This window comes from Parasteatoda tepidariorum, chromosome 7, assembly GCF_982258835.1.
Source record: "Parasteatoda tepidariorum strain Cologne lab strain chromosome 7, Ptep-v5.0, whole genome shotgun sequence".
Lineage (NCBI taxonomy): Eukaryota > Metazoa > Arthropoda > Arachnida > Araneae > Theridiidae > Parasteatoda > Parasteatoda tepidariorum.
The window spans coordinates 56,475,157-56,492,979 of NC_141761.1; the positions used below are offsets into that span (position 1 = coordinate 56,475,157).

Genomic DNA, 17,823 nt, shown 5'->3' on the forward strand with positions numbered 1-17,823 from the left:
AAAACAGTTAACATTAAGCATACAAAACAATTTAAAGTTTTTAAAATTGTTATTTAATATTTATGAATTTGATAATTTTACTTTAATCACATATAAGTAATAAATAATATTCTTTTTGTATAGACTCATCTGCCATTTCTAAATAATAATAAAAAAATCCTGTTTTATTGTACTGTAGCTTCACTAAAATATTTATCTCAGACAGATTTTATGAGAAAAATATTAAAAGAACTGAAACCTATCCAGTTTCCAGAAGGAGAAACCTATTTTTTGCAGAACACTGTAAAAAAAAATGGAAACCAAAAATTTGCAAAAAAATTATTCAGCAATAAGTATTAAGATTAGCTTAAATTTAAACAAATTAAATTTAATATAGAATTAGAATGTTAAGTTTCTTACATTGACTCTATATTAAAAAATAACTATTTTCTTATTATAAGTTTCAGTTTTATACAAAATTTTGAAATCTATATATCAGACGCTGTTTATGAGATCAATTTAAAATATTATTTCAAAGGCAGTTTGAGTATTCTTATTTAAAAGTATTTTAGTTATTTGAATTAGATAATTCATGAAATTGCTATTTGAATTTGTGAATTCAATACAGAATTTGTAGTAGCGAATATGTTTAATATGTGTCATAATAAAATACACTCATTCGAATGAAATATTGAAACTAAACTACTTGCTATTTTAATTTCCTTGGAAATGTATTTAATTAATTTTTCTTCCAATTACTGTTTTTTGGTTTCACATAATTAAAAATGGCATTTTAAATAGCTCAGAAATCATTACTATTATTTAAAGTAGATTGCAATTATTTGTTTAAAAAACTGTTTTAAAAAATTTATTCTATTTTAATTTTTCTTTCGAAAATAACAGTCTTCCATTTTTTTCATTAAAGAAATTTATTTCTTATAAGGTGGTTCTTTTCTCCATGCTTTTTGTTTAAAAAATTTTTTTTCTACTGTGGAACAAACTTGCCATCCCAGCTTAAATCAAACCCTGAACAACATGCAAATTCTTTCCTCTAAAATCTTTCTATGAAATTCAACATATTTGGTTCCGGCTATTAAAAAATATCCATCAAGAAAAATTACCATATAATTTGGGTAGTCATTATCTTTGATAGCAAAGAAACTATTATAAAAATATAATAGTTTATTTTATTATCATTCTAAACATTATAAGAACAAAACCCAGGTTTTCCTTTTAAAATCCAACATAATCACAAAAATGAAGTTAAAAATAAGTTTTTAAAGTTACAAAGTCATCCACACTTTAATGAGAAAAACATTGATGCACATATTTTTGAGTTCATATTATAAACATTACTGTTTCAAGACATTTCCAGTGAATATAAAGTATTTTAGAACAATAGAACACAGAAGTGAGAAATTTCAACAAGACTTGCACAACACTCAATTGCAAACCAGCACAAAAAAGTTAAGGAAAATTGTAAAAGTTAATCAAAACACATAAAAAAAATAAAACAATTTTCAAAAATAAAAATAAGATTTTAAGACAGCTATTTTTCATGGCTTCATTTGAGGAAATATAAAAATACAACTTTATGCATAAGTTGTATAGAAAACAAAGAGCTTAAGGCAATGGTAAGAAACAATTCATTAAGAAAAGTTCAGGTATATAGATTTAAAATAATTGGAATCACAATAAAGGTGTTTATTTACAAAACAATTCATTATTTTATTAAATGTACACAAAGATGAGACTAAAAGACAATTTAAATTTATTTTGTCACACCAAACCCATTATTCTTTATATATGAGTTATTCTTTCTCACATAGTAAAAACATTTTACAACATGGTGCATAAGTCGTGAATTACTGAAATTAAAATTTGATTGATCAATTAAAACCAGCCGAATGCATACAGTTAAACTTCTAGCACAGAAAGCTTGGAACTCCATTAGTTGATAATTCAACAGTTTTAAAATATTGGCTTTAAGAAATTTTTGCTCTCCTAACATCAAATCTCAGGTAAAAGACTATTTTATTTTTATTAAAATTTGAAAATTAAAAAACCTTGGTAATACTTAAAAATTAATGATAATTTTTAGAGAACAATAAAATTTCTCAATTTTTCGGTTATTACCCCATTCATAAAATTTGAATTTATTTAAATTTTTAACTTTAAAATTTTTTTTTAACTTAAAAAATTTTTCTAAGTTTAAATACAAAGTTGTAAAAAATGATTATTTTTGCCATACCAGTGAATAATCATCTGCAGAAAAGGAAATGTCAAAATTTCTAAAAATGTTAGATAATTTTGAGAGAAAATCCCCCCCCCCCCCCTCTTCTTTCTGCAAACAAAAAAAAAAAAAAGATAATTTTTAATTATTTTTGTTTTTAATTTTACTGCTTTGAGTTACAGAAGTTTTACTGTAAATGCACCAGACACTTTTTCTTTAAACAAATTACAATCTAATAGGTAAACTAAAATCCACAAACATGTATTCCAGAACAAGGTTTCACCTTCATGTCAGACTAAAATTATAAAATTTCATAACTTAAAATTTCATTCAATAATAAAAACAAAAATTTGAAATTAAAATTTTTAACAAGAGGTATTTCCTTAAGAATGAAGAACGAATCGAATATTAAGAACAACCTTTGGTTTTTTAATGATGTAAATTTAAGGAAATTAAGGTTTTACTATACATATCTTAAAGACAAAATTATATTATCATTGCAAACAATTTTTTAACAGGATCGCAATAACATTTCCCTTTTAGAATCAAATACATTATTGTAAAAAAGAAAGTGAAAAAAAGTTACTTAAAATAAGTAGCTCTATATTTACAATGCACAAGGTCAGATAGATAAGTGGTGTAACTGAATGAAAATCACCAAATATGTATTAAATAGTTATTACACATTTTTCCTTCATTTATTCCCCAATATATTTACATTCTCTTTATTTCTGCAACTTTTTCTTTTTGAGACTTTTCTAATTCACCAGAAAATATTTACAAACCAAGAAAAACGTACTTGATGAACATAAATGCTTGCGAAACAGACATTGTTTTTAAAATATAAGAGACATACACAGAGAGAACAGAAAAGACAGGTAAAATGACTAGCAATAAGAAATATAGAGAAATATTATCCTCCATAGAGAAAAAATATCAGGAACACGAATCAAGAGTTTAATACTAAGAGTTCAAAATTGCATACATTGAAGATTAAAGTGTTTTAAACCACCAAAGGTAGGTTACAAATAATAATTTTGAACAATAATTTCCTATGCACTTCTTTTTTTAATCATAAAAAAACTTAATCATATGGGATATTAAAACCCTAAGGAATATAGAGAAAAATTATCCTCCAAAGAGAAAAAAATATCAGGAACACAAATCAAGAGTTTAATACTAAGAGTTCAAAATTGCATACATTGAAGATTAAAGTGTTTTAAACCACCAAAGCTCATAAATCAGAATTTTGATCAATAATTTCCAATGCATTTAATTTTTTAGTCATAAAAAAAAAATTAATAATATGAGATATTAAAACCCTAAGGTTTTTAAAAAAATGAAAAAGAATGAATTAAAATTCATTTCATTGAACCAGCAATTCAAAATTCTTAACAAATATTTCTTTTATTTAAAGAATACATGGATCTTCATTTTTAATATAAAGCTTAATTTTGAAATAAAAAACATCTCTACTTTTCCTTAAGCTATTTTTTTACAATCATATAAATTGTTTAATGATATTGTGGGAAAAAAAGGATTTTATACCAACAACAAAAATAATTTTGAAACCATGCACAGATAATAAAAGGATATCTTGAAATAGATATGGATAAAAATTTAAAAAGTATAGGTATTATCTTTGTTGAGATATAGACCTATGCTTAGACCTTATCTTTTAATAACTAAGATACGCATAATATTAATTCGTAATATTATACACGTTCATTATTTTATAGTATAGAGAGAAATTACGCCAAATAAAAAATGAAAAGTATTACATGATGCATATGAGTAGTAGCCCAGATGCAAAACTTGTTAAATGCTGATAGATGAAGAATGTCTAAATTTAAAATAAAAAAATAAAGCTAAAACAAAAATAGAGAGTATAGAATGATAATACAAAATTCAATCTCAGGGGAAAAAAATGGAAATTGTAGGTTTAGCATCTAGACAATACACAAATAGGAAAAAAAAGTGTCTAATTGATTCTTTTAAATCCATTTCTAAAAGTGCTGAACAACACCACTTTATAAAAATAGAAATAAAAGGAAATTTATTTTCAATTATACTGTCATAAAATACACAACTTAGTTTTTGGAAAAATAAAACAGAATATTTAACCAAGGCAAAGAAGGAGTTCAAATGGAATCATATTTAAAAGAAAAAAAAGAAGGTATCACAGATACTATAACCAGAAGACCCTTTTTTTTTTTTACATAAAATTTTGACAGTTTGAAAAATAAGCATTAAACCCTTTACAATCACTCATAAAAACTAAAGTTTCGAAAACCAGCACTTTTTGATTTTTAGCATGCAATTTTTTCATAATAAAAATTTGAAATAAAAACAACAAAGTTGAAAATATACAAATACAACAAAAGAGATTCTTTGAGTGCAGCTCGTGACCAAAAATGAAATTTTTAAAATTTCTCATTCTTAAATTTAATAAGAAGACCTTGATATTATACTAGTAAGTTATTATACATTATCTTTCTTACATAAATCATATTTTTAAAAAATTTTTCACTGGCCCAGAATGGATAAATGGATATGAAAAAAATTTTTTCTTCTTCTCCTTTTCTAAGATGAATATACGAAGAAAATTTGGGGTGAACTAACAAGAGCTTCAATTAAAGCTTTTACATGATTATCGCCTACATTTTAAAATTTATGGTTAGAAAAGAATTTTTTTTTCGTGAATATAATTTAGAAAAATAAACTTTGAAGGGTTCCTATACAAGCTCAAAAATAAAATTCCCTGATTGTTAGGAAAAATGTAAACTAAATTTCAGGCCACATTTTTGTTATACATGAATACATTTAAGTGTAAATATAATTTTTATTTAATAAGCTATGAAAGTTATTCGAAGGAAAATGTTACATGTCATGTAGAATTTAATAAATAAGTTCATAAATTATAGATAAACAAAATTTTGCACAACACAAGGATCAGAAAAACTTAAAAACTCAATGCAATATATTAGTAGAGTATATATTAAATGAGTCCCAAGAATTTTATAGCCTCTCTAATTGCCAATTTCCTTAAAATATGATTTAATAGACCAAGTACTCAAATGATAAAAAAAATTTGAAAACTTATAAAAATAATCATTTGCTATCTTATAGCAAAGTATTTCAATAACATTAAAAAAAATAAAATGTATACTTAATACTTCTTTTAGTTTGCTGCTTTTCTAAAAATAAAAACAGCACAAATAGATTCCCATGAAACTGAAAAATTTGTTTTGTATTGATTAGATTTTAAAGCTCGCACTATTGTATCAACAGCTTGAGCAAGAGTCCATAAAGATTCAATTTGCAAAAGACATAAGCTGGAATCTAACGAATTGATACAGAACACATATTAAATTTTAAACTTTATCTAAGCAGGAAGAAAAAAAAACACTAGCCACCATTTAGCTTAAAATGTATTAAACAATAAAAATATAATAGTAAAAAGTAATCTCAAAAATATTGTTTGATTAGAGTTTTTATCAATCAGTTAAAGCTAAAATTTTCATATCACCAATTCAAATAATATAAGGTTTCATAGACCAAGTCCCCAAATTTTTCAATGCGATAGAAAGATATAAAAAAAATGAAACTGCAAAAAAAAACTAAATAAATAAATAAAAATAAAGATTATAATTAAGCTGAAATTTTATTTATTTTTGTTTTGATTTGATAAATTTTAATTAAGCTCACACTAAGCTATTAACAGTGTCAGGAATTTTGAAACATATATTGAATTTTCACCTTTCTCAAAACAGAAAAGACAAAAAACAACAAACCAATATTTAAAGGGAGAAAAAAATAATAGAGCAATTTCTTTCATTTTTGGCGCGAGCTGTCACTCTTTAAACAATATAACTCGTCACATTTATTCTCCATATTCATTCTTTAATTTTCAATACAAAAAAGCAAAATTCTTAAAATGTTGTAACCTTTAATTATCACTTAGAATAAAATGTCAATTTCTTACAAAAATATGCAATGGCAAATATTACTCTTACAAAAGTTGTGGAAAAACAATTCTACTTTAAAATAGATCTACTGATCTTGTTTCTTTTTTCCATGAAGATGTTTATCAAATGTAGCACATATTCCAAATGAGCTATTCAAATAATCCTTTATAATACATATGTACACTTACACTAATACTTACAATAAAAGTAACACTGGTGAGAAGAAGCGCTCACTCGTTAAATTCATATTCATCACAAGAAACAATAGCTCGGAAAGTCTCTTGTTGAAGACATGTGAATCGAAGTCGGATGCCAGATCCATGAATTTTATTTACTTTCCATATTGAGGGTAACTTTTTCAGTTTTGGAAGAGATTTTTTAGGTGGCATTCTGACATTTGGCAGGTTTTTTGATTGGGAAAGTCTATATGATGTGTAATTCATCTGGAAAAGAAAATTTTTTAGACGGGTTTAAACTTATAAATTATAATTGAAGGTAAGCAAATTTGTAAATAAGGATGTTTTTCAAAGGCTTCATCGTAATATTAAATTATGCTTTTTTTGCGAATAATATGCTATTTTTATAACCGCTGTGAGTTTGCAATGGTTAGTCATGACTGTACTGTTAGGGTAAGTTTAGCCTATCTAAAGACATGCATGTCTAAGCTTATATTGAAAATGGCGCAAAACGTCAATATGGAGAAAAGCCTAAGTTTTCTGAAAATGAAAAGCGTTTGTAGTCTAATTTTTTAATATTTAAACACATACTCTCATGCTGCATTGCTTGGGCTCATAAAAATTTGAAAAAACTGAGAATAAGGCAGTGATATAGCTTATTTTCATCTAGTTGGAAAATATTGCCAAATTGATGATTTTTAACTTTTAAAATATTGAAGTTATTTATTTGTTCTAAAGCTCAAATAATTCTTCTCGGCAAGATTATTTATATATAGTTTAAAATCATCGCATTGCTTCAAGTGTAAGGCATTTAAACTATGGCTTTTTTCCCCCCTTGGCGACAGAGCTTCGAAAAACAGCGTTAACAAACCGACTTCGAAAGATTTTAAGAATACTACTAAAATAAACAATAATAACATAACATCTAAACACATACAAGACCTAAAAAAATATATATTGCTATAACTTATAGAAATGAAAGTAATAATTTTTATTTTTAAACATTAAAATAGAATCCTAAGTCTAAGAAAATAATAAAAATCGCAAAAGTTTTTTTCATATAAATTGATAGAAATGAACAATACTGCTCTTTTAAAACAGTTGTAACATATTTTTTGTTTAATGAGGAACCTGCATGTGTAGGGCAAGTGTGCAATGTTGATTATTGCGAATAGTCTTACAGAAAACTCTCGAAAATCAACTCAGCGTGTTTAAAATTGAAATTAATTTTTTAAAATTATAACTTAAATCAAAACTAACTTCACATGGCTGAAAAAGAGGCAAGGATTGCTTATGACATCAGAATTTACTCCCTGAATAAACGGAATTAACCAAACCGAAATTTGTCATAGGGTGAAGATTTTTACAAAGGTGTTTTATTATTTGAATCGTATTTTTCCAAAATTGTGTTAGTTGTGTCCAAATTGATATAATGCAGACAGAGAAGGATATTTGGTTTGAGAATTGATGTCTTGAATTCGAAAATATAATTTTTGTCATTTTTAAATGCTACAACTAAACTTGTCTTTGTCTATACATAGAAATTAGAACTGTTTTGAAAATTTTCACCTAATGGTTTGATTCCAGATAGGAAACAGAAATATTTAAGATTTTGAATTTTAAGTTTTTTTACTATCGATGCAAATAATTCTTAACCCTTTATTCATTTATTTTTATTCTTAAAACATTCTCTCCTGTACAACTACATAAAATAATTATTCACTTGTAATAATTTTTATTATATGTACTACAAATTTATTCAGGATAATAAACTGAGCGCGAAAATTGTTTTTTAAAATTTGACTCTATTATTGACTAAAATTTGCTTGCAGAGATGCATTTCACAAAATAAAATTCATGCAAAATTTAAAAAATAAATAAATAAAAACACAATAATAAAATTTTTTGTTTTGCTTATACCATAGGTAGTTTAACAAATTTAAAGTGTGACGTAAATAAAATACTACTACATCTTGACACCCCAATCTTTATCATATCATATTCTAATCAAATGAAATTGCTAGCGTTTTACACTGGAATAAAAGCAGGTGTGTTGGTTGTCCAAACAAAGAAATTGGTTTTAGCATGAATGCTGTAGGTGGTTGAATACTTCTAAATTTAACTATGCACTACTTTTTTGTATTAAAATTCTGTTTAGAATAAAAGTAATTTTTTAAAATTTTGTTATGTACTTCTATTTCATTCTATGATGTATACTCTCATTGCCTATTTCATATCGATTATCATATACACCAGTTTGTATTTCTTTAATTTTAACAGTTTTAAAGGCATAGAACTAGTTATTAATTTACCTTGCTTTACTTTTTACTTGGCTTTCTTTGTATCACTAAAATCTAAGTTGTTCAGAAACATAAATTGTATACACACACATATATATATATATGTACATATATATATGAATACATATATATAGTTTGTCTAAAGTAAGAACTCCCCTAGTCATTCGCCTGGACACATGGCAGTGACTATAGTAACAGATTTTGGCTTGGGTCGACAAGAGAAAGGGTATCTTTTTTTCTGGTCTAATGTGTTAGCCCTAGAGTGAAGAAAAGCTTCCCTCCCCGAAATGCATTATTCTTGTTTCCATAGCAGCAGATGGCCTCAGATTTTGTGGCGGGGGAGTTCTTAACGTAGACTAACTGTATATATATATTGCATTTATGTATAATTTTTTTAGAATTTCTTTATCATATGTGAATTTTGGTCCTTCTTTCTCGAAATAAATCTCCTTAATAACCTATATTTAAGTAAAAATAGACAATTTATACTGATTTTATCAAATACAGAGAAAAAACTAACTCCCAAGTATCAATTTCAAAAATTTCTCACACATAAATTTTATCTAAGAAGAAAATAACAGAATCACTTTATTCCAGGTTTGGTGAAAAAAACCCAAGCTGATTTGAGTCAATTGCTATAGAGTATGAAGAGAAAAACATTAAATATTAACTTTAAGATTACAAAGGTAGTTACCTACTTTTGCTACACCCATACTAGAACACAAATTTAAATGCTAAGTAAAAAACCAAAGCAATGAAAATCTGTTCCTTTTTTCAATTTTATAAAAAACAAAAAATGCCGTTTTTTTCTATATATAATTAAAAAAAATGCCAAAATGATAAATGTTTTGATCTTATATAGATTGTAACTATTTAATTTCTAATAAAATATTTAAGCTAGCAAATTAAACAGTATTTTAATTGTATAAACATACAGGAAACTGCACTGTGATTCTACAAAATGGGAAGTTTTCATATCCGTAACTGCACCAAAATTACCGCCAAGAAGGAATAAAAAAAATACAGAGGGGTGTATCGTGGTTCAACCTCTAGGACATATTTATCTAAAAAATTTTGAAAGTTAACTTCGGCGTTTTGCTGATTATAATGAGCCCTAAGGAAATATTAAGGGAAAAAATAGAGAAATAGTCAAAACAAAATAACAGAAATTATTTATAGATTAAAAGAGTTTTCTTATTCTTTTAAAAAATAAAGACAATGCAGTCAAGTTTATAAGTCTAAAAGTAAATGTTTTTCTCATTCTATAACTGCACAAATTGCTCTAAAAATTAAAAAAAACTCTACAAAACTGTCTACATTGATTTCTGGACTAACAACTGTGTAAAAAACCTAAAATTAAAATATGAGCAATAATATTTATTTATATATGCCAATACTTAAATACTTACCACTGGCTTTGACTCACTGTTACCATAAATAGTGGACTTGGAATCAGAACTGGAATGTTTTCTTTCAGACTTTCTTCGTGTTCTCCTGCCATAGACTTCACATCTTTTTCTTTTGACAGGCTTGACATGTTTACTACGCAATGGCTTTGATTGCTTGCTTGTATTTGGCGGATCAATTTTACAAATGTCAACATCAGATCTTAAAAGAGAATTTTGTTTAACTGGTTCCTCAGTCTTTTCCAAAGTACAGACACTGGATTTATTTCCAATCTCAAAATCAGTTGGAATTCCTGTGAGAGAGTTTTGGCAGGTTGATTTCTTGATAGGAAGAGCTGAACTTTTTTCTATGTGAATTTCAAAGTTTTTAGAAATGGTACTTGTGTACCTTTTCTTTGGGATCTGAACAGTATGGTCTCTGGGCTTAAAACTAGTTTGAGCATCACTTCTTTTATCAGTAAGTTGGCTAGTACAGGAAATAACAGTTTTTAGCTCAGGATTATCTAATGATTTAGCACCAGATAATTTGTCACAACTGACACTAGTATAACACTTCATTCTTAATGCATCAGTATCAGATGTATTTATAGTTGACAAGCTGAGATTTCTCACTTGACTAAAGTCTGTACTCATAGGAGGATCATTTGGAAGTATTGGTTTCTTTTCATCAATGGCATTAACTTCTGCTTGGTGAAATACTTTAGAAGACCTTTTGAACTTATCATATTGGCCATTCCCTGATGAAATGCTAGTTTTAAACATTTGGGATTCATTGGTTTTCTCTAGTGAAACACCTTGGTGTTGTTTCGGAGCTCTAGTAGTATCATCGAAATCTTGCATTTTTCGAAAACCAGGATTATTAATTTTGGAGAACTTTTCTTCACAAATATTTATTAAGTTAGTTGCGCTAAATTTACTGCTTTTAGGTAGCGGCATTCCATAACACCCATTTAACGGTTTGATAGCCGGCAGACATTTAGTATCAGCTTCAATGGTAATATTATCACGATTGGTGTGGATATTTGTTCCAACTGAACAGCTTACAGTTTGAAAAGGTTTTAAATCATTTTTGTATTTCATGTCAGAAGCAGAACATGTATTTTGAATACAGAGATTTTCAGCTATTGATACATTTTTATCAATATCCAGAGGATATGTAGACTGTATTGTAGAACATCTAATAAAGGGCTGAATTCCAGATTGGCTCTCCAGACTTTTAATGTCCATATCATTGCTTTCAAGATTTAAACCACTATCAGATGCACTAACTTCAACCTCTCCAAAGTTGACACATGTATTAGAGTTACCTTTATTGGCTATCGCATCCATTCTGGAAGCTGATAACGCATCACTAGTTATCGTAGCATCCGTGTTTTTAGCACTTTCACTATCGATATTAATATTGCTTTTGATAACATTGGAAAAATTCTGCTTGACATGATCAGCTTCAATTTGAAGTTTGGAATTTTTATCTTTATCAGTCTCACTTGAAACTACTTTGCTATCCAATTTCATTCCACTATCACTGCTGGGTGCTAGGTTTTGGTTTACTTTAATGGTTTTAACTTCACTCTCGCTGTTTGTTATGATGTTTAAGACATTATAAATAAATGAATTACCAATTTTAGGATTGCATTCCACCTCATCTTCAGAATCATCAGAAAACATTTTATCGCCAGATTTATCTGGAGCCATATTTGAACAAGAAGTTTCTAAATTTGGCTTTTCAAAATAACCAAGTTCTGCATTACCAGGCATTTTATATGGCTCTAAATTTAATGGTGATTTATCAGCTTCAGCATCAGGTTCAAAGTTCTCCACATCAACTATACTTGTATCATCAACAATATCAGGCATTATTTTGTAAGAGTCTAAAGTTACTGGATTGGAGACATCAGCAGTAGCATTTAACTTGAGTGGATCATAACTTACTTTTTCATTGCCCAACAGTTTATCAATAGTTAAAGAATGTCCAGGAACTGGAGATGCACGATTAACAAAATCCATCTTATAAGGAGAAAGACCAAAATCAGACTTATCTCCAATATCTTTGACTTCGCCAGCGCTATTCATCAACAAGGAAATGTTCAAACTTGTATTCAACGGTAAGGATGCAATACAAGATCCTAACCCAGTTGTTTGAGGAAGATTTTCAGCCTCAGGTTTGTTGAATTCCTCAATTTTTTGTCCATCATCTAAATCAAAAATATTATCATCAAAATAGATATCTTTTTCTTCATCAGGAAGACTATCGAGCCAGTAACTATCAAAATTTTTCAAGCATATTTGAGCTAATGAGGCTGAATTTGGCACATCAGCCGGTACAGTCTGATTGGGTTGTTCATTTTGAACAGCTTCATCAACTTCATTTGGCTTTTCATCAACTGGATCATCTTCACCAACATCAATCGGTTCTGTTTTAACCCGATTTAAGTCAAAGCCTGGTTCACAACGGACAGTAGTAAGATCTTCAGCTGAGTTTCCTGCTTCATCAAGTTGCCCAATGAAATTAGGATGTACTAATAACTCATTTGGCATTTCTGTATCATCTAGTGTCTCAACATGCAAATCTAAAGGCATATCTTCAATTTCCTTCATTTGTAAAGTTGATTGAGTTTGGTTTGTCATTATGGGTTTATTATTAGGCAAAGGAAATCTTGCATCAATTATTGCACTATTATCAGTCATAAAATTCATATTACAACTTGAAATAGACAAATTTGTAGGTAAAAAAGATTTTTGATGTTTAGCCATGAAGTCTTGAGCAGTTGGTAGTAACTTCATTATTTCAGTGACAGTTTCGTAATTTTTTTCATTGTTTACGAATTTTAGATGGTTGTTACTAGCTAAGTGAAGTTTTAAGTCAGTATAATGAGATCTGCAGCATTCACAGTAATTATTTTCTTCTTTGGGTTTGGCTTTATTCAGTACTTTTTTATCACCAGGTTTTAAAGCTGGCTTTAATTCATTCCCAGCTTTACCCATTCTCTCACCCCCATTTGTTAAACTAATATGCTGTACCTGTTTTGGTACGACTGGAGTTGTTAATATATTTTCACAGGTATCAAGTCTTACTAACACTGATGCATTTCGAAGAGGCATCAAACGCTCAGTGTCATTGCCAAATACTTTAAAGCAGGGTCGAAATTTCTTGTTTTGACTTTCAAACTTTATGAATGTGCCTTGAAGATTTGACACATTTTGATTCGACTTTTTCTTGGTTGTCAGATGGATAAACTTAAGCTGGGGTTCAATGGAGGCCAAAAAATAGGCGATTCCACAGATAGAGATACGAAACTCTAATGCAAATTTAATCACACGATAGGAATTGTTTACATTGTATCCCTGTGAAGTTGATGGTAAATTATACAAATCACCTTGGTAGCTCGCAGCTGATGCAATTATGTGAGGTACATTAAAGAAACTAGGATCTACAGGTAGATTGTTAGGATAGTACGTATAAGTAGCTAAATGAAAATCGTCTATAAGAATCGTTGTGATATTTTGACTCAAGAATTCGTCCACTTTACCTCCAAGCAATGCAATTTTTTCTTTCACAAGTTTAATGTTCTGCTGGTTAGACCACAAGAAAAATAACTGTCCCTTTAACCATGATTCGGGAGGTATTTTACGAGACGGACACATATTCATTGGACCGGACGCTTTTTGGTACCGTCATTTGATATTAAAGTTCACGAACAAAATCCCAGATATTTATTGTTCATGTTTATAATGAATGTAAACAATATGTTGTAAGATTTTTCAGTCAATATATTAGCACTGCGTAAAAATGCCATCTTCCCAGTTAAGCTTCATATAATTTATACAATAACACCTTAAAAATCACAAATAAAAACCTCAAACTTATCGTTGCACTCAGCATCGTTGCCATTTAATTAAAACAGGTTCTGGAAAATAGCTATGTAAATCCATAAACACAAAAGAAGTTAAGTTGAGATTAAATAAATGCGATTTTAGGCATTTATAATCAAAGCAATCAGCTAGATTCCATATGATAGTGTGGTAAACTTTACTCTACTAAAAAACCAAATGAATAATTTGGATTAATAAATTAAATGAAATTCGCGATTGGATGCTCATGAACGCCATCTGGGGAGAACACCAGTTTCACGTCTAAAGTCCCCACCAAAGTAGCCGGATCACGCTATTCGTCGAAACTGACATCACTACGTGTGGGAAGAGAGATGGTACAGGCAAATAATTCATATTCTTTGGTACAGGGCCGCCTTGAAAGGAGGAGTTATTATTTCAGGGCGTCAGGGCACTCGTTTCATGACATCCCACATTAAGATCCATCTCCGTTCTTCATTTTTTGTTTAGATTTTAGTAGTTTGAATGTTGTTCTAAAGAGATTTAATTGCAAGAGCTGCTAAAAAGGGAATCTTCATTTCAACGAAAATATAATTGTTGAATTTCTATAGTGATAATTTTAAAAGAATATTTATTTAGTTTTTTATCTGAATTTCTCTACACTCCTTCACAGAAATATAACTTTTTCGTTTATCTGCATATTTATAATTCAAAATATGGATCGTAAGCAGAGTAAGAGAAATTAAATTTCAATTCAGTTAAATATTTAACCATTAAATAATCAGATTTTCAAGCAAAACAAATAACCAAATTTCTTTTTAAAAAATAGAACATCAGATAATCTCAAAACTTGGCTTGAAATGAATTACAAGTCCTTTTTTTTTTTTTTTTTTTTTTTAAATTTTCTTCTGCCTAAATTACTTGACATTAGAAATTTTCAGCTATTTTCAAACTTTAGAATTAGAGTATACAAATTATAGCTCGGTATTAAATGTACTAGAATTTAATTTCTTATAATTAAGCATAATATGAATTTAATGCATATTTAATAAAAGCTAACTGCGTTCTGTCCAACATTTTGATTTAAAAAATTTTTTTTTCAATTGATTAAAGAGGGTAAATATTCTTTCTACACTTTACCTATATTAAATCTGAAAAAAAAATAACAAATAGATAAAATTGTGTTTCAGTTGCAATGTTGCTTTTGTATTGAAAATTTGTTGCGAACTATATTTTTAGTGCATAAAAGCTGAACAATCTATTTTTATGATTCAGCTATGATTTATCCAATATATTGTTATTCACTAATATGAAATTTTGAACCTATATAATTGGAATACTTTCAGATAGGAAACTCTTAGAAAAAAATTATTTTAGTTCTTTACAATTTAATGATAGTTAATTTTTATAACTGATTGATATTGTAAAAATATTTCATGTTGTGCATTTAACAAGACTTTTGCTTATCAGTCGTGTTTAAAGCATATAACCTCACCAGGGACCGATCAAGATAAATTCAGGCCCAAGACCCATCAAATTCTCCGGGCCCCTTACAAAATATTTTGAAATTAAATTACTGAAGTTTACATAATATTTTGAGTGATAAGTCCAAACAATAGAAAAGAATCTATTGAACTGCATGATTCAAGAGAAACATTCTAAGAAATTTTGAAAGCAGACAATTGAAAATTATTTTTCTAAGATGACGTTTACGTATCTATAAATTAAAGCAAAATATAAAACAACAAAACAATGTTATGTCAAAATAAAAATAATTTGGTGACCACAAACAATTAAATCAGTGATTTTTGCTAAATGTCACTGATTCTTCCTCTCATTGCTATGACAGCCCAGGATGGGCCTTGGCCTTCTCAACAAGCCTATGCCAAGACATTCTTCCCTCAGTCAAGGTTCTCCAGTTTATTATCCTTAAAACTTGTAGGTCCTTTTCAAGGCAGTCTAGAAATCTTAGGTTTGGCGGTCCTCTTTTTCTTGTACCTGTTGGCCTGGCACCGAAAACTTTTTTGGTTGTCCTGCTATCCTCCATTCTTATAATGTGGCCTGCCCATTTAATCGTTTGAATTTTGATAAATTTAATGACATCAGGTTCCTTATATGCTTTGTAAAGTTCCGTGTTTGATACCGCTTTTACTTATTCCACCAAAAATACTTCGCAGTATTTTTCTCTCAAATCTAGCTATCATATTTTCATCTCCACGGATCACTGTTCAGGTCTCACATGCGTATGTATGCATTGATCGTATATTTATAGAGTAACACTTTTGTTTTTCTTTTTATTAGGCTTGACTTAAGATATTTTCTTAGACCGTAAAAACACCATCGTGATTCTCGTGTGTATTTCTTATGTAGTGTCGTTTTTGTTGTTAATCTTAGACCCCAAATAGGTGAAGCTATCAACGGCTTCGAATTTGTATGCTCCAATTTCAAACTGTGTTTCTTTATAGCCAGCTTTTGTGCAGGGCATATATTTAGTTTTATTTTCATTGATTCTTAATCCCATCTTAATGGCTTTCTTCTCCAGACTGATTAGCTGAATTATATTTTTATTGCAAACTGTAATTATTTTTTATTTAGTACTTAAGGCAACACAATAGCTATCCCACCTTCCATTAAACTTTTTACTAATTTTTGAGGCCCCTAAGAAATTGTGATCCCTAGACCCATGCCTATTGGGCCTTGTCGATAATCACGCTTTAATGCAAACTTATATTTAAATATAAGTTTGCATTATTATTTAATATATATATATATATATATATATATATATATATATATATATATATATATATATACATAAAGAGAGAGAGAGAGAGAAAATAGAAAGAAATAAAAATTAATAAAAGGAAGAAAGAAAAGGAAATTTTGGACATAAAATAAATAAATAAATGAATGAGAATAACAAGAATGCAAACAAATTTCAAGAAAAATAAAACAAAAAATGGACTTAAGAAATAAAGATTTAAATAGTAAAACTGAAAATAATTTAAGATTATGAAAAAAATTCCCAACTTCAGGAAATTTCAGAAGGTTTTTCAGATATTTTTGCTTAAGATATATAATTGAATCTCAAAAGGTAAGATTAACATCAGACTTACCAGTGTCATTTTTTTTCCATTGAAATAAAAAACACTGAAGTCCTAAACTTCAGAATTACGACGACTGTGCCATTTTTTATTTTATTTTGTTTTCAAACAAGGTAAACAATACTGACTGATATAATCGTGTGAGCTGATCAAAAGATTATATCTTTTATTTTCCGGATTTTTATTAATTTTTTCCCCCTCCGGTTTCTTTTTATTATTATTTTCTCCCCCCCTCTTTTTTCATTGTTCTGTAATTTTTTTCATGTTTTCTCTGGGGCTACCGAAGCGGGGGTGCCACCCCCTCCGCAGAGGATCAAAATTGTGGTGGCATGTCTTCGGATCATCCTCCGGGATGTTTCCCAGACCGTCGCCAATAGCCCATTGTGCAGCTCTAGTGCGACGTAAATTAACTACAACTACAACAACATGTTTTCTCTGCATTTTGAACTTATTTTATGAGTTCTATTTACTTGCAGCTTATGCACTATGAATAAAACTTATTGTTTTACTTAATTTTCTTCGTGTTATTTTGTATTTATTTATTATGCTGTATGTATATAACACATTTTAAATAAGTTTCAGAAGAAATTGCTTAGCATTCTTATGAAAAATTTTAATATTCTAAATCTAGAATTATCCTCGTCATCCCAATTAATACAAATTATCATACCCACCATTGTTTTAATATGCGACATTTCTTTTTTACACATCAATATTAGAAATTGATAAAGAATATTTGAACCGAATTATTGAAAGCAAGGATGTACAATCTATATCGCCCACGTCATGAAGTAAAGTTATTTTTTATAATTTTATATATGATTTA

At 28.3% G+C, this 17,823-nt stretch overlaps 1 protein-coding gene across 1 annotated transcript; it reads right to left on the reverse strand.

The window, feature by feature from the left end:
- Positions 1 to 5,181: 5,181 nt before the first annotated feature.
- Positions 5,182 to 14,112, reverse strand: LOC107456528 (uncharacterized). Its single transcript, XM_016074408.4, has 2 exons — positions 10,066 to 14,112; positions 5,182 to 6,623 (listed from the first exon to the last, which is right to left on the reverse strand). The coding sequence occupies exons 1-2, from the start codon at positions 13,711 to 13,713 to the stop codon at positions 6,411 to 6,413; spliced, it is 3,861 nt and encodes a 1,286-aa protein (XP_015929894.3). The 5' UTR covers positions 13,714 to 14,112; the 3' UTR covers positions 5,182 to 6,410.
- Between the last annotated feature and the right edge of the window lie 3,711 nt (positions 14,113 to 17,823).

Excerpts from the sequence above, each read along its gene's own strand:
- LOC107456528 (XM_016074408.4), bottom strand. The coding sequence starts at position 13,713 with ATGAATATGTGTCCGTCTCGTAAAATACCTCCCGAATCATGGTTAAAG. Across the intron at positions 6,624-10,065 it reads ACAGTGAGTCAAAGCCAGTG|ATGAATTACACATCATATAG; the intron begins GTAAGTATTTAA and ends TTTCTTTTCCAG.